The following is a 21,763-nucleotide window of genomic DNA, read 5'->3' as shown; positions in this document are numbered from 1 at the left end:
TATTGCAGTGTGATTAGGGACAATATAGGCAAACTATAGGGAAAGAATAGAAATATAATTGTGTAGATTTTAGGGAATAAGGTAAAGCTTTAAGGGAGTTGGTCATTGCTGCTGGTAACACTGTGCTTAAAGGGAACCTGTCATGTGGATATTTGATTATAATCTAACTAATTATATACAATCATTAACTACTAAAAAGTACCTTAGATGTATTCACTTACCGGTGTGACAGATGGTTACCTCATAATATACACACAAAGATGCTGCATGCCGCATGCTAATGAGCTGATTCGAGTCCGGCATGATGTCATTGAGTCCAGCGTATATTTAATTCAGAGCTATAGCCACTCCCCTGCCCACCTGCTGCTGATTCCTATGGAAACAAACTGTCATTCAGCAGCAGGTGGGCGGGGAGAGTGAGGAGCTCATAAATATTCATGACTCATGATTATCAGCTGGAGCTTTTCAATATAAGATGCTGGCAGATTGACTGGGTCAATTAAAGAAAGTGACCCAGCATTTTGCTAAAAGAATCAGTCCCTTATTTATGTTGCCCTTAGTTAGGACACCATAAAACTGTAGACAGGTTCCCTTTAAGGCTTCCTGCACACAACTATTCATTTTGGAGCCCGCAAAACCATGGATCTTCAAAATACAAGTAAATCAAAGAAATGTCACCATAAACACGGCATCCTTATATTGGTGGTAGGCGGGTGTAAATTACATTTTTGAACTAGTGATTCTAAATGCAAATTACATTGTTAAAAAAAAAATCACTGCAAACATTGCATCATTATATTGGTAGGAGGACACATTACATAACACTGTGTGTTTTATAGCACAAAAAATTATTAAACCAGTATTATAAAATGCTTATATATCGTAGTTCATAGAAATTTCACTGCAAACACTGCATTATTCCTATAGTAAATTGTCAATACCAGTGTGCAATGTGTTAGTAAAAGGGGAAAAACATTTCATTGTGCCTCTGTCTTTAAATTACAGAAAACACATTTGCAATTTTGCTAGTACCTTTCAATAATCTGTGCATTGCAAACCCACAACTTCTTATTTGGGAAACTCATTACTTTTCTTTTATCGGAAATCTGTGAATTTTCATTTAGATAAAATGTAAAAGAGGGAAATAAAATACTCAGGCTCATCCTCCCAGAGTCAGCATGTGGGTAGCAAAAGTAGCAGTACCATCCATCTTACCAGTTGTAGTAGCAGAGCAGAAGGCCACAGTTTTCCCTGGCTTCTAAAAAGGTGCAACATTATTATTATTGAGGACAAAGAAGATGAGATTGTGGAATGGATGGCTCACTCTTTAGAAGGTTTAAGGGGATGTGGGGGAGCCCAGGCATAGCTGTGATGGTGGTAGTGGGACCTGCAGCCATGGTGATGGTGGTAGGGGCAGTAGTAGTGACAGTGGCTCTCAGGTCAAGCACAGAGCAGAAAATTGAGAGAGGGGCCACAATTATATAGCACAGTCTGATAAAATCGGAGTGGATGTTGAGGACTATGACAAACTTTGTATGTTGAACAGGACCTGGGAGCCGGATCAGTTTGCCAAAGAGTAGTCTTTATCAGAGGAGGAATATAGAGCAGAGCTGACATATGACAAGAACCTCCCAAAAAAATGACAGGCCCAGTTCTTCTTCTAATATGTATGCTTGGGAACTGGTGATGCAGTTAATACTTTGGGCGAAGGCAAGTCAAGATCGGCTGCTGCTAGCTCTGTGTGGAGTGTGTGAGTAGCTCCCATCTGACAGTTATTCTACACAGTGCTCTAGCTGTGCAGTAAGATTCATGCCACAGTAAACACCTGGAGCAGCTGTTTCAGGCAGACACAATATATGTCTTTAACGGCCCAGTGGTGCAACGTTTTTCGCAGTAAGGCAGCACCACAGCAAGAAGCCCAGGTCCTCTTGACACCTCCACGTTTGTGTCGGTCTGGTTCTTACACCAGACATTTTTCTGCCTTCTCCTCCGTGGTCATCCTCCTGTCCCCAATAGCAGCTTATCAGAACATTGCTGCCACTCCCCCTCCTATCATATTTGTAAAATGAAGCATTGTTATGTCTTGTTGGAGCTAATTGGCCTGGGCGAGATAGGCCACACAATCGATCAGTTGCTAAAGTGCATCAAGTAGCAAACATCCTGCTAGTAGACTCCCCGTCAACTCCATCTGGGCATGGTGGTCACAGACAATGGCTGAAAAATTGTAGTTGTGCTGCATTTTGGGGAAGTGACACATGCTCCTTAGTTGCACAACACATTTTGAAAAGTACACTGGCTTGTAGAGGGTGCTGGCAATGTCCCAGAGACTGTCACCGCATTTCAGCCATTCTTATGAGGCAAGGAACTTCCTCCTGGACTTTAAGCAACAGAATGGCCTTAAGTTACACTGCTTAATACATAACGTTCTAACTCAGCGGAATTCCACCCGGCAGATCCTAGATCATTTGCACCAACAGCGTGAAGCGGTAAATGATTTTGTTGTGCACCAGACCACCTCAGCAAGGCTCATATGTTGTTTTGAGGTCAGGCAATAGCAGCTCATCAGAGACACCTATCGCACACTGAACCGCTTAAAAAAAGGCAAAAATATTTGTCAGAAGGAACAACTGCAGCATAAATTGTCACCCCCCTAATATTTATCTTAGAAAAGATGCTCACACTGATGTAACAAGGGACATCCAAAGAAGAACAGCTTATTAGGGAGGATAAGGATCTGCCACTGGAGGAGTAGGAGTCAGTATTGGATGAGCAGGAGGATGATGATTATGACGATAGCCGCCACAATGACCAATCATCTCAGTGTGTGTGTTTGTGTGTGCGTGTGTGGGGTCAGAGCCAGAAACTTAGTAGTACAATCTTATATCTCGTTGTAGAGACTTCTGGCCCTGATGAGGTCAGAGGAAGGTGGTGGATAGAGCAGTTCCTGTGACATATTGCAGTGCACTCAGTAAGCAGGGCTGAAACCTGTAGTGTGTGCACAGTGTGTTACTGGAGTGTTAGCAATCATGCTCAGCTTATTCCAATGTCTACCATACCCTGAAGATGCTGTATAAACTTTCTAGAGTGTTCTGTCTTCATACACCTTCACACAGTGTGCAGTCTGACATTCAGCATAAACCATTCCTGTCTTCCAAATAAGAGGACTGTTCTTTGTAGTCTAACTTGTTTATTGGTCAACAGGTCATAAATATGATGATGTGAGTGATTGATTGATTATATATGATTGATTGGTAAAACAGGATTTTTTGGTAAAAGTACAAGAATACAAATAACATGTATAAGTATTAAGCATAGCATATACTATAACATTACATTAACACTGAAGCATATGATAAAATGGCTGCCTATACATAAGATTGCATGGCTAGATAACAGTAATAACAACTCCCTGAGGAACAATTACAACTAACTGAACATCTCTGCATCACACAATATCCCTGAAATGAAGGTAGATCTCTCACCAGACATGCTTTTACAAGGATGGTGGAGTTTGAGAAGGAGACATGCATAGGACAGCTCTGATGATGTGTCCTGGAGACTAGAGACTTCTCTTTACCAGGATGCTTTGCCCTCCCACAATGAGGTGCACCACCCATGATGCAGTAGTATTGTAACTGGAAAAACAAAGTGTAATACAACTTAACACCGCTAGATAGTACTATAACCACACTAAACACTTCAGAAATACCAAGACTGAGACAGACGTGATCTGTAATGATTCTCTAACTCAGCTAGGCAGAACATAGAGAGAAGACTGGATCAAACTGGACTTGGGCCAGACTTTGTAAAAGGGACCAGGATTGTAAGTAAATAGTGCACTACCCAAAGGTTGGGATTTAGGTATCAGTATATCCCGGGTAGCCCAAAGTAGATGGCCTTATTAAAACTAAGAAAAGAAAGAGACCTACTACTCCCACCACAGAACTTTTGTTTGGATAAACTGTACATGACAGACTGGCATTGTGCCTTGTGAGCCTGTATTGTGAAAAAAAAATACAAGTTGTGCCTGGTTTACTATTATCATGACTCACTGTACTATTGTAGGGGCCATCAGAGGGATTGGTGGCCCTGAAATATCATCTATGTGATATTGCAGATGCTATCTTGGGGCCTAGCCACTATCCCTGTTCCAGTCGTTACCACGGAGCCCTGGGTCACTGCACTTGCTAGCATCATTTTATTTCTTATTGTGCTTTATAAGGGTATGCTCACACACAGGGGCGGACTGACCGGTTGGGCACTTCGGACATGGCCCGGCCGGGATGGGGGCCCGCCGCAGAATAACATAACACCGGGCCCCGCTCACTGTAATACTAATATTCATATGTGAACAACTTGAAATCCTCGGCGATCCTCTCCCTCTGTGCGCTCTGTACTCACAAACTCAGTAGCAGGCCGGGTGTCAGCGCAACTCATTGACGTCACGTGCCTGCTCCTCCTACTTCATTCACAAAGTGGGAGGAGCAGGCGCGTGACGTCAGTGAGTTGGGCTGCCACCCGGCCTGCTACTGAGTTTGTGAGTACAGAGAGCTCAGACGGAGAGGATCGCAGAGGATTTCAAGTTGTTCACATATGAATATTAGTATTACAGTGAGCGAGCCCCGCTGCCATTACAACACCAGATGCCGGCCCCCAGTCCCTGTATTGGGGATAATTCACTCAGAGGGACACTGTTATGGGGGGGATCTGTGGATGACACATATAAGGTGCTATATATGTGTCACCCACAGATCTCCCCCCACAACAGTGTCATCCACATATCCCCACAACAGTGCCATCCACAGAGCCCCCATTACAGTGCCATCCACAGAGCCCCCATAACAGTGCCATCCACAGAGCCCCCATAACAGTGCTATCCACAGAGCCCCCATAACAGTGCCATCTACAGATCCCCCATAACAGTGCCATCCACAGATCCCCCATAACAGTGCCATCCACAGATCCCCCCATAACAGTGCCATCCACAGATCCCCCATAACAGTGCCATCCACAGATCCCCTCCATAAGTGCCATCCACAGATACCCCATAACAGTGCCATCCACAGATACCCCCCATAACAGTGCCATCCACAGACACCCCCCATAACAGTGTCATCCACAGATCCCCACAACAGTGCCATCCACAGATCCCCCCCACAACAGTGTCATCCACAGATCCCCACAACAGTGTCATCCACAGAGCCCCCATAACAGTGCCATCCACAGAGCCCCCATAACACCTTTTGGTTCAAAATATTTTTTAATTTGGCTATTCCCCACCTCTCTTGTAATTGTTCTGCTACTTGTGGGCTGCGCGGGAATGAGTTCAGTCACTTCGGTGGGCAATCCCGTCCTGCAGCGCGTGATCCAGCAAGACCTGCCGCTGTAGCTCACGGGTCTCGTGGGATCACGCGCCACAGGATGGGATTGCGCACCGAAGTGACTGAACTCATGCCCATCTAGCCCGCAAGTAGCGGATCAGTGGAACAAGTACAAGGTGGGTGGGGGGATGATCTGTGGGGTTGCCCAGACGGCTAGGCCCTTCACAGTAGTTATTAACCCCTTTCAGCAGTTCCCCATTCACTGAAGGAGGACTGCTGAAAGGGATTAATAACTACTGTGAAGGGCCTCCCCCCCTTTCACAGTAGTTATGCCCAGATATGTGCCCTCTTCACAGTAGTTATGCCCAGATATGTGCCCCCTTCACAGTAGTTATGCCCACACTGCTTCTAACAGAGGCTCACTAATGGACGCTGAGATTAGATCACCCCATACGAAAGCATTGAATCAATGCTTTCCTATGGGGAAAAATTTGACCCTGGAGGTCATCATGCAGGGTGTGAGGACGTCCAGCGTCAGATACCAGACCAAAGGTCTGTGTTAATCCAGGAAGCTCTCAGGTGGCTGCCAGCCACTAGAGGCTGACTTATTGCTGGAACGTAAACAATGCAGTTTCTCTAGAACATTGCAGCTCGGGACACTGTACCCAGACCACTTCAATGAGCTGAAGTGGTCTGGGTGCCTTTTGTGTCATTTTAACTTTGAAATCTTATTAAAGATTGTGTAGGGTGTGGCTGGAGGCGGGGCATGGAGGCAGGACAAGGGTGGGGCTTGCAGCAGAACATGGGTGGGGCCTGTAAGGGGGCCCTTGATTTATTTTGCCCAGGGGCCCTGAGGGTTCTCAGTCCGCCCCTGCTCACACACAGCAGATTTGTTGCAAACATTTCTACAACAGCTTTATAGATCTGAATGAGGTTTGTAAAAGTCCCTTCAGTTTCTGCAGGCACCAATCTATTCATATGTATTGGACAGATTGTCAGTCACAGAAATCTCTGTAACAGATCTGCCTGTGAACATACGGTGACTGTTCATCACATTAATAAGATATATTGGGTGATATACTGATGATTTATAGGTATGTAATCCATTTATCATCTTCAGCTTTGTAATTACAGTATGTGGCAAACTCACATGGGTTCAGTAATTGAAATACTTTAGTAACTGTTTGCAACTCTTTTAAATCTAGGGTTCAACACGGCCAAGGGAGACCTAATACGTTCAATTCTCTATCCAAAACCTGTTAATTTTAAACTTCACAGAGAGGTGTGGAAAGTCATCTCTGGATTAATGGTGCTTTCTGTTGCTGGAATAATTTATACTATTGTCATTAATTCACAAAATGGAGTAAGTATTTCTTCCTGTTATGATCTTTTATCTGTTATAAGCACTTTTATAGGAAGGGTGTAAGCAACGTTTCTTTTTCAGTGCTATAAAGGCATATTGTTACTAGCCTTTTTGTATACTTTCTTACATCTATAGTAATATGTTATATTAGAATTATCAATCTTACAACCATCAATATATGATGAATAATTTTAAAAGGATCAAATATTGTCTTGTAAGTGGTAAGAACTTATGATGTTATTTATCAAACTGGTGTAAAGTAGAACTGGCTTAGTTGCCCATAGAAACTCATTAGATTTTGCCTTTTATTTTTGACAGCTTCTTTGGAAATGCAAGTTGGAATCTGATTGAATTAAGCCAGTTCTACTTTACCCCAGTTTGATAAATGATCCCGTTAATGTTTGTCATTGTGGTATTGTGATTTAATGCTTAAATTCTTAAAGGGGTTGTCCAGGAATAACCAACTTTTCAATGATGCCCATAGCCTTCCCTCCACTATGGAAAGATTCATACTTATCTGCTTTCCACCACTCCAGTCCTGCACAGAGGCTCCCATGTGTCCATCATCCAGTATGCCTCTTGCTTACTTCAGGCCAGGCATGGGCAGGACCACCTGCTCAGCTGCAGCCAGTAACATGCTGCTTGTGGAACTGACTTGTTCTATTGGTGGCATCCTTTTACAATACAATGCAGGAATTAATTTAGCCACCCATTCTTTCACAAATATTTGTACAGGCAGACTCTGCATGGCTAGATGCTTTATTTTAAATACCTATGGCATTGGTACTGAACGAAACACCCAAATTCAATCATTGAGGAGTTTCCCAATACTTTTCTTCATTCTGTTTAAACATTTATGAGCTCAAGGTACATGATATACAGTTGTAATATTTATACTGGAAATGAATGTTATTTTATCAAGAAAAGAGAATTTGCGAGCGCCATCCATGTGGATTGCATGATTGAATAATTACATAGTTATATAGTTAATGTGGTTGAAAAAAGATGTAAGATCATAAAGTTCAACCAAGGACTAGGTGGGGATGTGCATTTTAGAAAAGGGGGCAGAGACAGATTTCTACACATTTTCATAAGCATTAATGTTATTTACTTTTAACAATTCATCTAAGCCTTTCTTTTATTACTTACTGTTCCTGTTGTGACCACATCTTGAGGTAGACTATTCCACAGATTTACAGTTCTTAAAGTAGAAGCTTTGACGCCTTTGGAGACTGAAATTTTTATTCTCTTGACAGAGGCAGTTCCCCCTTGTCTTTTGAGGGCATATTACATGGATCAGCTTTTCACCATATTTTTTTGTAGAGCCCATTTGTATATTTGAATAGATTAATCACGTCCCCCCCTTAGACATCTCAAGTCTAAATACATTGAATTATTTTAATCTTTCCTCATAACTAAGATCCGCCATATCAGTTTAGTGGCTCTCCTTTGTACGTTTTTCCAGCTCCAGAGCATCCTTTCTATGGACTAGTGCCCAGTACTGAACTGCATATTCCAGATAAGGCCGCCCCAAAGCTTTGTAAAGTCATAATATTACATCCCTGTCTCGCGAGTTCATGCCTCGTTTAATACATGACAATATCCTGGTAGCCTTAGAAGCAACCGATTGACATTGTATGCTGTTAGTTAATATACAATTTACAAGAACACCCAAATCCTTCTCTATATTTAACTCTTCCACTGTTACATCCCCTAGGACATACTGTATGATGCACATTGATTATTATTACCAAGATTAATAACTTAATATTTATCCAGATTGAACATGATTTACCAATTTGATGTCATCTTGTGGTTTATGGACATTGTTCATAGACTGACCAGTACTACATAGCTTGCTGTCATCTGCCTAAAAATAAATAGTCCTATTAATCCCATCCTCAATATCACTAATAAATTCAGTTGCAAGAAAAAGTATGTGAACCCTTTGGAATGATATGGATTTCTGCACAAATTGGTCATAAAATGTGATCTGATCTTCATCTAAGTCACAATAGACAATCACAGTCTGCTTAAACTAATAACACATAAAGAATTTAATGTTACCATGTTTTTATTAAACACACCATGTAAACATTCACAGTGCAGGTGAAAAAAGTATGTGAACCCTTGGATTTAATAACTGGTTGAACCTCCTTTGGCAGCAATAACTTCAACCAAACGTTTCCTGTAGTTGCAGATCAGACGTTTACAGCGGTCAGGAGAAATTCTCGACCATTCCTCTTTACAGAACTGTTTCAGTTCAGCAATATTCTTGGGATGTCTGGTGTTAATCGCTTTCTTGAGGTCATGCCACACCATCTCAATCGGGTTGAGGTCAGGACTCTGACTGGGCCACTCCAGAAGGCGTATTTTCTTCTGTTTAAGCCATTCTGTTGTTGATTTACTTCTATGCTTTGGGTCGTTGTCCGGTTGCAACACCCATTTTCTGTTGAGCTTCAGCTGGTGGACAGATGGCCTTAAGTTCTCCTGCAAAATGTCTTGATAAACTTGGGAATTCATTTTTCCTTCGATGATAGCAATCCGTCCAGGCCCTGACGCAGCAAAGCAGCCCCAAACCATGATGCCCCAACCATCATACTTCACAGTTGAGATAAGGTTTTGATGTTGGTGTGCTATGCCTCTTTTTCTCCACACATAGTGCTGTGTGTTTCTTCCAAACAACTCAACTTTGGTTCATCTGTCTAGAGAATATTTTGCCAGTACTGCTGTGGAACATCCAGGTGCTCTTGGGCAAACTGTAAACGTGCAGCAATGTTTTTTTGGACAGCAGTGGCTTCCTCTGTGGTATCCTCCCATGAAATCTGTTTAGTGTTTACGTATCGTAGATTCTCTAACAGGGATGTTAGCATATGCCAGAGACTTTTATAAGTCTTTAGCTGACACTCTAGTATTCTTCTTCACCTCATTGAGCAGTCTGCGCTGTGCTTTTCGAGTTATCTTTACCGGATGGCCACTGCTTAGTGGAGAGTAGCAGCAGTGCTGAACTTTCTACATTTATAAACAATTTGTCTTACCGTGGACTGATGAACAGCAAGGCTTTTGAAGATACTTTTATAACCCTTTTCAGCTTTATGCAAGTCAACAATTCTTAATCGTAGGTCTTCTGAGAGCTCTTTTGTGCGAGGCATCATTCACATCAGGCAATGCTTCTTTTGAAAAGCAAACCCAGACCTGGTGTGTGTTTTTTTTATAGGGCAGGGCAGCTGTAACCAACACCTCCAATCTCATCTCATTGATTAGACTCCAGTTGGCTGACACCTCACTCCAATTAGCTCTCAGAGATGTCATTAGTCTAGGGGTTCACATATCTTTTTCACCTGCATTGTGAATGTTTACATGGTGTGTTCAATAAAAACATGGTCATTTCTTTGTGTGTTATTAGTTTAAGCAGACTGTGATTGTCTATTGTTGTGACTTAGATGAAGATCAGATCACATTTTATGACCAATTTGTGCAGAAATCCATATCATTCCAAAGGGTTCACATAATTTTTCTTGCCACTGTAAATAATGGGGGGACCAGCACTGAACCTTGGGGTACACTTATAACCTAGGGCCAGAATCTGAATCATTAACCACAACTCTATGGACACGGTCCTTCAGCCAGTTTTCAATCCAATTGCAAACTATACTTTCTAGGTCTATAGACTTTATTTTTAATCCAGGCATATTGCCTGGTGGAGTTGATCAAGCTGATTAAAACTATACCTTCCTTTCATCTGAATGTTGAATAGCTGCTAAAATATCTGTGTTTTATTTATGCAAATTAACAATTTTGAGCACTAAGGGGCTGGCTGTTACTCTTGGAGCACTGCTTTTGTAACAGCCCTGTGCTCTGCACCCCCCCTCCTTTTTGTGGACAGCAGAGGAGTGTTACAAAATCAGTGCTTCAAGGGCTCTGGTCAGCCCCTTACTGTTCAAACGTACTCATCTCTGCAGATGTTCAACATACAGACAAAAGAAAGGTACCATATTAATCGGCATGATGAACCTTACAAGGCAGTATCCCTGGTTTAATAGGCTTAGCCATGCGGAAACATAGGGGGTCATTTATCAAAGTAAGTGGTGTAAAGTAGAACTTGCTTAGTTACCCATATCAACCAATCAGATTCCACCTTTCATTTTGGACAGCTCCTTTGGAAAATGAAAGGAGGTGAGCTGATTGGTTGCTATGGACAACTAAGCCAGTTCTGCTTTACACCAGTTTGATAAATGTCTCCCATACTCTTTAACAAGTTTTTTTATTTTTTTTATTTAAATGGGTTGTCTGGGCTTTTAATATTGATGACCTCTCTTCAGGTCATCAATATCAGATCGATGGGGGTCCGATAACCAGGACCCACGCTGATCAGCTGCTTGAGGAGATGGCGCACACAGTGCGCATATGCCATATCCCGTCTCTTTTCCAATTCACCGCTGCTGTCTATAGGACCCCCGTTGATCTAATATTGATGACCTATGCTGAGGAGAGGTCATTAATATTAAAAGCCTGGAGAAGCCCTTTAAGGATTAGTATTATAAATAGTATTTTTTGTCTAAATCATTCATAAGTTTTTTTTACAGAAAATACCTCATGCACACACACTGTGTCTGATTTTTCAGAATGGAAATGTGCATTCTTAAAAAAATGGATAGCTCCTAACTCCTTTAATGGTAAGGGCTATCTTAATCAGCAAAACTGAACATGAATATGACCCACTGTAATATTCTCAGATCGGGCACACAAACCTGTTAAAACATGGATGTGTGAATAGCTCGACTGACTTGTGCAGGTCAATGTGCGATCTGTTTTAAAAATGGAGGGTGGCACACTGAAGAAATATACTGTAGGCTTGTGTGCCTAACCACTTCTAGTTCTAATGATATTATGAATTATTAGTAACTTTTTTTGTTTCCATATATTTTGTAGGCTACAGCAAAGGATATGGTAATCATGAGTCTCCTCATGATCACTCTTGCGATTCCAGTTTCTCTGCCTCCAACGTTGACCACCTGCACCCTTTACTCACAAACTCGCTTAAAAAAGCAAGGGATATTTTGTATCAGTCCTCAACGGATTATTGTGTGTGGACAGTTGAACCTTCTCTGTTTTGATAAAGTATGTCTTACAGCTTTACAGTTTTTATACATATAGTAATCCCAACAATATTTACTGTTTAAAGGGAATGTGTAACCCTGATTTTGGACAAATATCTACAGTAATACATGCATAGTATTGCAGATATAGAGTCAAAATCACTCATTTTTACTTTCCTACTGCCCCCTTCCCTCCACTTTCAACACTCAGAACTGTGTTGAAATACATTGTCAGGACTACTGTGCATGAGCACGAGTCCTCTCCATTATCTTAGAATAGCACAACAGTTCTAAGTGCTGACAGCAGAGGAACCGGGGGCAGTAGGAAAATAAAAAATAACAATCTGGACTCCATATCTGCAGTACTGCTTATGTATTACTGTAGATAATAGTCCAAGATTAGGATGACAGATTGCCTTTAACCCCTTCCCAACATCCGCCGTTCATGTATGGTGGATGTGGGGTCTTTAAAGATGGAGCCCGCTCCCGAGAAGAGTAAATACCGTAGCTGCCGGTTGCCTGCTGTTTCATACAGCAGGCACCTGTAGCCAATTTCCGCAATTGGTGGCAATGCCGACTCCGGACGTTTAACCGCTGAGATGCCCTGATGGCTATGTGAAAGGAAAAATAAAAAAGTTATGGCGCTGGGAAGGCACAGAATGAAAAAAGTAAAAATAGAAAATCACAGCATCAGAAACAGTTAACAGTGTTTACATCATAAAAATGATTTGCTTCTGGACATCCATTAAATTGCGTCAAATCCGTGTTGAGATTGGCTGTCTGTTGAGAAATTAATAACTTGCTTGCCTTTGCATTTGATGTGGTGATTTAAAATGTAACTTTTATTCACTTTATTAAAATAACATATCATCAAGGGGAGGTATCCAGCTTGAAATTCTCCTACTATTAAATAAAATGGAGAGCCGTTCTGTAAGAAAAGCTCCTATTCTGGTGGACACAGCCTGTCCTTTAATTATATGTACCCACTGTAGTACAAATGCTTATAGTTAGATTTGGTTTCTCCATTACTGGGAGTTACAGAAGTTGGATCTGTGGTGATCAGCCATTGAGGTTACATTTGAAAATGTTTTTCTTCATTCCCCGTATATCAATAGTTCTCCAGTTCCTATAGTTTATTTAAACTGCACTTTACACTGTCCCCAGCAGAGCTCACAATCTAAATTCACCATTAGTATATCTTTGAAGTGTGGGTAGAAACTAGAGTACCCAGAGGAAACCCACTCAATCATTGAGAGAACATACAAACTTCATGCAGATATTGTCAATGGTTGGATTCAAACCTAGGACGCCACTGCTGCAAGGCACCAGTGCCAACTACTGTGACACCATGCTATTGTGGTTAGCATTGGTTGTGCAAAGTATTACAGCTATGTTTAAAATATCTAGTGTAAGTTATCAGACTAGTATGAGAACTATTGGGCAGTTATTGATAAGTAATTGTTTATGATATGAATCTGTTGTTGCTGCTTAAACCTACAGACTAGTATATTTTTCTTCAGACAGGTACATTAACAGAAGATTGCTTAGATTTGTGGGGCATTGTTCCTTCTGGAGGAAACAGGTAGGTTCATATTGACCTTTTTCCATATCTGAAAAACACCATGTTGGAGCACAAACATTTTGTAAGCAATTATTTGTTAGAAATTTTAAAATGTTTAAAGTGATTTAAATATCATATTCTAAACCAGAATGAGGCTGGCACTACCTAAAATATGCAACTGTCCACGCGGCCACAACTGTCCAAAAAGACAATAGGGCACATATATTAAGACAGGCGTATAAATTCCCCGCCCATGCCACACCCACGGCTTTAGACCTGGCGTGAGCTGGGAAAAGTTGCAGATTTCGGCACAACTAACCGTGCTTATTATAGGCATATTTCAGTATAAAAAATTACCGCCAATGTTTATCAAAAAAAAAATCAAATTTATTATACACAGAATGTTGGCTGAAAACAATTAGAACCTCCAAAATACCAGTTTCGTGTTACAATATGCTCCTAAACCTTACAACTCCCTCCCCTATAAAATGTATATGAGTATACTATATCGCAATTTATAAAATCTTAACTCACTACCATACATAAAAGCTCAAACAATAAGTACAAATATAATCAAAGGTGACAGAAGAAGCCTGTAAATTCTAATCACCTATAGCTGATTTGTACAAGCAGTCATAGCACCTAGCAGAAAAAGAGGGAGGGGAGTGCTCCTCACGCATACTGTATCGTCACCAACTGTGGCTTCCTCAGATGTAACACTCTTAAACATTGTAGTGCTTTATATACAGTGAGGAACAGAAGTATTTGAACACCCTGCGATTTTGCAAGTTTTCCCACTTAGAAATCATGGAGGGGTCTGAAATTCACATTGTAGGTGCATTCCCACTCTGAGAGACAGAATAAAACAATTCTAATCAGGAAATCACATTGTATGATTTTTTAAAAGAATGTATTTGCCTTGCTCTGCTGAACATAAGTATTTGAACACCTGAGAAAATCTGTGCTAATATTTGGTACAGAAGCCTTTGTTTGCAATTACAGAGGTAAAACTATTCCTGTAGTTCTTGACCAGGTTTGCACACACTGCAACAGGAATTTTGGCCCACTTGGAGTTTCAGCTCGCTCATAAGTAGAGTTGAGCGAACACCTGGATGTTCGGGTTCGAGAAGTTCGGCCGAACATCCCGGAAATGTTCGGGTTCGGGATCCGAACCCGATCCGAACTTCGTCCCGAACCCGAACCCCATTGAAGTCAATGGGGACCCGAACTTTTCGGCACTAAAAAGGCTGTAAAACAGCCCAGGAAAGAGCTAGAGGGCTGCAAAAGGCAGCAACATGTAGGTAAATCCCCTGCAAACAAATGTGGATAGGGAAATGAATTAAAATAAAAATTAAATAAATAAAAATTAACCAAAATCAATTGGAGAGAGGTTCCATAGCAGAGAATCTGGCTTCCCGTCACCCACCACTGGAACAGTCCATTCTCAGATATTTAGGCCCCGGCACCCAGGCAGAGGAGAGAGGTCCCGTAACAGAGAATCTGTCTTCATGTCAGCAGAGAATTAGTCTGCATGTCATAGCAGAGAATGAGGCTTCACGTCAGCCACCACTGCAACAGTCCATTGGCATATATTTAGGCCCAGCACACACACAGGCAGAGGAGAGAGGTCCCGTAACAGACAATCTGGCTTCATGTCAGCAGAGAATCAGTCTGCATGTCATAGCAGAGAATCAGGCTTCACGTCAGCCACCACTGCAACAGTCCATTGGCATATATTTAGGCCCAGCACACACACAGGCAGAGGAGAGAGGTCCCGTAACAGAGAATCTGGCTTCATGTCAGCAGAGAATCAGTCTGCATGTCATAGCAGAGAATGAGGCTTCACGTCACCCACCACTGCAACAGTCCATTGGCATATATTTAGGCCTAGCACACAGGCAGAGCAGAGAGGTCCCGTAACAGACAATCTGGCTTCATGTCAGCAGAGAATCAGTCTGCATGTCATAGCAGAGAATGAGGCTTCACGTCAGCCACCACTGCAACAGTCCATTGGCATATATTTAGGCCTAGCACACAGGCAGAGCAGAGAGGTCCCGTAACAGACAATCTGGCTTCATGTCAGCAGAGAATCAGTCTGCATGTCATAGCAGAGAATCAGGCTTCACGTCAGCCACCACTGCAACAGTCCATTGTCATAAATTTAGGCCCAGCACCCAGGCAGAGGAGAGAGGTCCCGTAACAGACAATCTGGCTTCATGTCAGCAGAGAATTAGTCTGCATGTCATAGCAGAGAATGAGGCTTCACGTCAGCCACCACTGCAACAGTCCATTGGCATATATTTAGGCCTAGCACACAGGCAGAGCAGAGAGGTCCCGTAACAGAGAATCTGTCTTCATGTCAGCAGAGAATCAGTCTGCATGTCATAGCAGAGAATGAGGCTTCACGTCAGCCACCACTGCAACAGTCCATTGGCATATATTTAGGCCCAGCACCCAGGCAGAGGAGGGAGGTCCCGTAACAGAGAATCTGTCTTCATGTCAGCAGAGAATTAGTCTGCATGTCATAGCAGAGAATGAGGCTTCACGTCAGCCACCACTGCAACAGTCCATTGGCATATATTTAGGCCCAGCACCCAGGCAGAGGAGGGAGGTCCCGTAACAGAGAATCTGTCTTCATGTCAGCAGAGAATTAGTCTGCATGTCATAGCAGAGAATGAGGCTTCACGTCAGCCACCACTGCAACAGTCCATTGGCATATATTTAGGCCCAGCACACACACAGGCAGAGGAGAGAGGTCCCGTAACAGAGAATCTGGCTTCATGTCAGCAGAGAATCAGTCTGCATGTCATAGCAGAGAATGAGGCTTCACGTCAGCCACCACTGCAACAGTCCATTGGCATATATTTAGGCCCAGCACACACACAGGCAGAGGAGAGAGGTCCCGTAACAGAGGATCTGGCTTCATGTCAGCAGAGAATCAGTCTGCATGTCATAGCAGAGAATCAGGCTTCACGTCAGCCACCACTGCAACAGTCCATTGTCATAAATTTAGGCCCAGCACCCAGGCAGAGGAGAGAGGTCCCGTAACAGACAATCTGGCTTCATGTCAGCAGAGAATTAGTCTGCATGTCATAGCAGAGAATGAGGCTTCACGTCAGCCACCACTGCAACAGTCCATTGGCATATATTTAGGCCTAGCACACAGGCAGAGGAGAGAGGTCCCGTAACAGACAATCTGGCTTCATGTCAGCAGAGAATCAGTCTGCATGTCATAGCAGAGAATGAGGCTTCACGTCACCCACCACTGCAACAGTCCATTGGCATATATTTAGGCCTAGCACACAGGCAGAGCAGAGAGGTCCCGTAACAGACAATCTGGCTTCATGACAGCAGAGAATCAGTCTGCATGTCATAGCAGAGAATGAGGCTTCACGTCACCCACCACTGCAACAGTCCATTGGCATATATTTAGGCCTAGCACACAGGCAGAGCAGAGAGGTCCCGTAACAGACGATCTGGCTTCATGTCAGCAGAGAATCAGTCTGCATGTCATAGCAGAGAATGAGGCTTCACGTCAGCCACCACTGCAACAGTCCATTGGCATATATTTAGGCCTAGCACACAGGCAGAGGAGAGAGGTCCCGTAACAGACAATCTGGCTTCATGTCAGCAGAGAATCAGTCTGCATGTCATAGCAGAGAATGAGGCTTCACGTCACCCACCACTGCAACAGTCCATTGGCATATATTTAGGCCCAGCACCCAGGCAGAGGAGGGAGGTCCCGTAACAGAGAATCTGTCTTCATGTCAGCAGAGAATTAGTCTGCATGTCATAGCAGAGAATGAGGCTTCACGTCAGCCACCACTGCAACAGTCCATTGGCATATATTTAGGCCCAGCACCCAGGCAGAGGAGGGAGGTCCCGTAACAGAGAATCTGTCTTCATGTCAGCAGAGAATTAGTCTGCATGTCATAGCAGAGAATGAGGCTTCACGTCAGCCACCACTGCAACAGTCCATTGGCATATATTTAGGCCCAGCACCCAGGCAGAGGAGGGAGGTCCCGTAACAGACAATCTGGCTTCATGTCAGCAGAGAATCAGTCTGCATGTCATAGCAGAGAATGAGGCTTCACGTCACCCACCACTGCAACAGTCCATTGGCATATATTTAGGCCCAGCACCCAGGCAGAGGAGGGAGGTCCCGTAACAGAGAATCTGTCTTCATGTCAGCAGAGAATTAGTCTGCATGTCATAGCAGAGAATGAGGCTTCACGTCAGCCACCACTGCAACAGTCCATTGGCATATATTTAGGCCCAGCACACACACAGGCAGAGGAGAGAGGTCCCGTAACAGAGAATCTGGCTTCATGTCAGCAGAGAATCAGTCTGCATGTCATAGCAGAGAATGAGGCTTCACGTCAGCCACCACTGCAACAGTCCATTGGCATATATTTAGGCCCAGCACACACACAGGCAGAGGAGAGAGGTCCCGTAACAGAGAATCTGTCTTCATGTCAGCAGAGAATTAGTCTGCATGTCATAGCAGAGAATGAGGCTTCACGTCAGCCACCACTGCAACAGTCCATTGGCATATATTTAGGCCCAGCACACACACAGGCAGAGGAGAGAGGTCCCGTAACAGACAATCTGGCTTCATGTCAGCAGAGAATTAGTCTGCATGTCATAGCAGAGAATGAGGCTTCACGTCAGCCACCACTGCAACAGTCCATTGGCATATATTTAGGCCCAGCACACACACAGGCAGAGGAGAGAGGTCCCGTAACAGAGAATCTGTCTTCATGTCAGCAGAGAATTAGTCTGCATGTCATAGCAGAGAATCAGGCTTCACGTCACCCACCACTGCAACAGTCCATTGGCATATATTTAGGCCCAGCACCCAGGCAGAGGAGGGAGGTCCCGTAACAGAGAATCTGTCTTCATGTCAGCAGAGAATTAGTCTGCATGTCATAGCAGAGAATGAGGCTTCACGTCACCCACCACTGCAACAGTCCATTGGCATATATTTAGGCCTAGCACACAGGCAGAGGAGAGGTTCATTCAACTTTGGGTAGCCTCGCAATATAATGGTAAAATGAAAATAAAAATAGGATTGAATGAGGAAGTGCCCTGGAGTCCAATAATATATGGTTATGGGGAGGTAGTTAATGTCTAATCTGGACAAGGGACGGACAGGTCCTGTGGGATCCATGCCTGGTTCATTTTTATGAACGTCAGCTTGTCCACATTGGCTGTAGACAGGCGGCTGCGTTTGTCTGTAATGACGCCCCCTGCCGTGCTGAATACACGTTCAGACAAAACGCTGGCTGCCGGGCAGGCCAGCACCTCCAAGGCATAAAAGGCTAGCTCTGGCCACGTGGACAATTTAGAGACCCAGAAGTTGAATGGGGCCGAACCATCAGTCAGTACGTGGAGGGGTGTTCACACGTACTGTTCCACCATGTTAGTGAAATGTTGCCTCCTGCTAACACGTTGCGTATCAGGTGGTGGTGCAGTTAGCTGTGGCGTGTTGACAAAAGTTTTCCACATCTCTGCCATGCTAACCCTGCCCTCAGAGGAGCTGGCCGTGACACAGCTGCCTTGGCGACCTCTTGCTCCTCCTCTGCCTTGGCCTTGGGCTTCCACTTGTTCCCCTGTGACATTTGGGAATGCTCTCAGTAGCGCGTCTACCAACGTGCGCTTGTACTCGCGCATCTTCCTATCACGCTCCAGTGCAGGAAGTAAGGTGGGCACATTGTCTTTGTAGCGTGGATCCAGCAGGGTGGCAACCCAGTAGTCCGCACAGGTTAAAATGTGGGCAACTCTGCTGTCGTTGCGCAGGCACTGCAGCATGTACTCGCTCATGTGTGCCAGGCTGCCCAGGGGTAAGGACAAGCTGTCCTCTGTGGGAGGCGTATCGTCATCGTCCTGCCTTTCCCCCCAGCCACGCACCAGTGATGGACCCGAGCTGCGTTGGGTGCCACCCCGCTGTGACCATGCTTCATCCTCATCCTCCTCCACCTCCTCCTCATCCTCGTCCTCCTCGTCCTCCAGTAGTGGGCCCTGGCTGGCCACATTTGTACCTGGCCTCTGCTGTTGCCAAAAACCTCCCTCTGAGTCACTTCGAAGAGACTGGCCTGAAAGTGCTAAAAATGACCCCTCTTCCTCCTCCTCCTCCTCCTCCTCCTGGGCCACCTCCTCTTCCATCATCGCCCTAAGTGTTTTCTCAAGGAGACATAGAAGTGGTATTGTAACGCTGATAACGGTGTCATCGCCACTGGCCATGTTGGTGGAGTACTCGAAACAGCGCAACAGGGCACACAGGTCTCGCATGGAGGCCCAGTCATTGGTGGTGAAGTGGTGCTGTTCTGTAGTGCGACTGACCCGTGCGTGCTGCAGCTGAAACTCCACTATGGCCTGCTGCTGCTCGCACAGTCTGTCCAGCATGTGCAAGGTGGAGTTCCACCTGGTGGGCACGTCGCATATGAGGCGGTGAGCGGGAAGGCCGAAGTTACGCTGTAGCGCAGACAGGCGAGCAGCAGCAGGATGTGAACGCCGGAAGCGCGAACAGACGGCCCGCACTTTATGCAGCAGCTCTGACATGTCGGGGTAGTTGTGAATGAACTTCTGCACCACCAAATTCAGCACATGCGCCAAGCAAGGGATGTGCGTCAAATTGGCTAGTCCCAGAGCTGCAACGAGATTTCGCCCATTATCACACACCACCAGGCCGGGCTTGAGGCTCACCGGCAGCAACCACTCGTCGGTCTGTTGTTCTATACCCCGCCACAACTCCTGTGCGGTGTGGGGCCTGTCCCCCAAACATATGAGTTTCAGAATGGCCTGCTGACGTTTACCCCGGGCTGTGCTGAAGTTGGTGGTGAAGGTGTGTGGCTGACTGGATGAGCAGGTGGAAGAAGAGGAGGAGGAAGCCGAGAAGGAGGAGGTGGCAACAGGAGGCAAAGAATGTTGCCCTGCGATCCTTGGCGGCGGAAGGACGTGCGCCAAACAGCTCTCCGCCTGGGGCCCAGCTGCCACTACATTTACCCAGTGTGCAGTTAGGGAGATATAGCGTCCCTGGCCGTGCTTACTGGTCCACGTATCTGTGGTTAGGTGGACCTTGCCACAGATGGCGTTGCGCAGTGCACACTTGATTTTATCGGATACTTGGTTGTGCAGGGAAGGCACGGCTCTCTTGGAGAAGTAGTGCCGGCTGGGAACAACATACTGTGGGACAGCAAGCGACATGAGCTGTTTGAAGCTGTCTGTGTCCACCAGCCTAAATGACAGCATTTCATAGGCCAGTAGTTTAGAAATGCTGGCATTCAGGGCCAGGGATCGAGGGTGGCTAGGTGGGAATTTACGCTTTCTATCAAATGTTTGTGAGATGGAGAGCTGAACGCTGGCGTGTGACATGGTTGAGACGCTTGGTGACGGAGGTGGTGGTGGTGGTGTTGGTGGTACATCCCCTGTTTGCTGGGCGGCAGGTGCCAACGTTCCTCCAGAGGCGGAGGAAGAGGCCGAGGCGGCAGCAGCAGAATAGGCCGAGGCGGCAGCAGCAGAAGAGGTAGCAGGGGGAGCCTGAGTGACTTCCTTGGTTTTAAGGTGTTTACTCCACTGCAGTTCATGCTTTGCATGCAGGTGCCTGGTCATGCAGGTTGTGCTCAGGTTCAGAACGTTAATGCCTCGCTTCAGGCTCTGATGGCACAGCGTGCAAACCACTCGGGTCTTGTCGTCAGCACATTGTTTGAAGAAGTGCCATGCCAGGGAACTCCTTGAAGCTGCCTTTGGGGTGCTCGGTCCCAGATGGCGGCGGTCAGTAGCAGGCGGAGTCTCTTGGCGGCGGGTGTTCTGCTTTTGCCCACTGCTCCCTCTTTTGCTACGCTGTTGGCTCGGTCTCACCACTGCCTCTTCCTCCGAACTGTGAAAGTCAGTGGCACGACCTTCATTCCATGTGGGGTCTAGGACCTCATCGTCCCCTGCATCGTCTTCCACCCAGTCTTGATCCCTGACCTCCTGTTCAGTCTGCACACTGCAGAAAGACGCAGCAGTTGGCACCTGTGTTTCGTCATCATCAGAGACATGCTGAGGTGGTATTCCCATGTCCTCATCATCAGGAAACATAAGTGGTTGTGCGTCAGTGCATTCTATGTCTTTCACCGCTGGGGAAGGGCTAGGTGGATGCCCTTGGGAAACCCTGCCAGCGGAGTCTTCAAACAGCATAAGAGACTGCTGCATAACTTGAGGCTGAGACAGTTTCCCTGGTATGCATGGGGGTGATGTGACAGACTGATGGGGTTGGTTTTCAGGCGCCATCTGTGCGCTTTCTGCAGAAGACTGGGTGGGAGATAATGTGAACGTGCTGGATCCACTGTCGGCCACCCAATTGACTAATGCCTGTACCTGCTCAGGCCTTACCATCCTTAGAACGGCATTGGGCCCCACCATATATCGCTGTAAA

General features: G+C 45.1%; 1 protein-coding gene across 2 annotated transcripts in view; it reads left to right on the top strand.

The window, feature by feature from the left end:
• The window catches only part of LOC122935810 (probable cation-transporting ATPase 13A5), a 285,360-nt gene that overhangs the window by 81,081 nt on the left and 182,516 nt on the right, over positions 1 to 21,763 (top strand). For both annotated transcript variants that reach the window (XM_044291709.1, XM_044291708.1), the window contains exons 11-13: positions 6,527 to 6,684; positions 11,617 to 11,805; positions 13,304 to 13,365. In XM_044291709.1, the coding sequence (XP_044147644.1) occupies positions 6,527 to 6,684; positions 11,617 to 11,805; positions 13,304 to 13,365 (409 nt within the window). The remainder of the gene's footprint in view (positions 1 to 6,526; positions 6,685 to 11,616; positions 11,806 to 13,303; positions 13,366 to 21,763) is intronic.

Source organism: Bufo gargarizans, chromosome 4 (assembly GCF_014858855.1).
Source record: "Bufo gargarizans isolate SCDJY-AF-19 chromosome 4, ASM1485885v1, whole genome shotgun sequence".
In the NCBI taxonomy this organism is placed as follows: Eukaryota; Metazoa; Chordata; class Amphibia; order Anura; family Bufonidae; genus Bufo; species Bufo gargarizans.
This window is presented reverse-complemented; position numbering and strand designations above follow the sequence as displayed.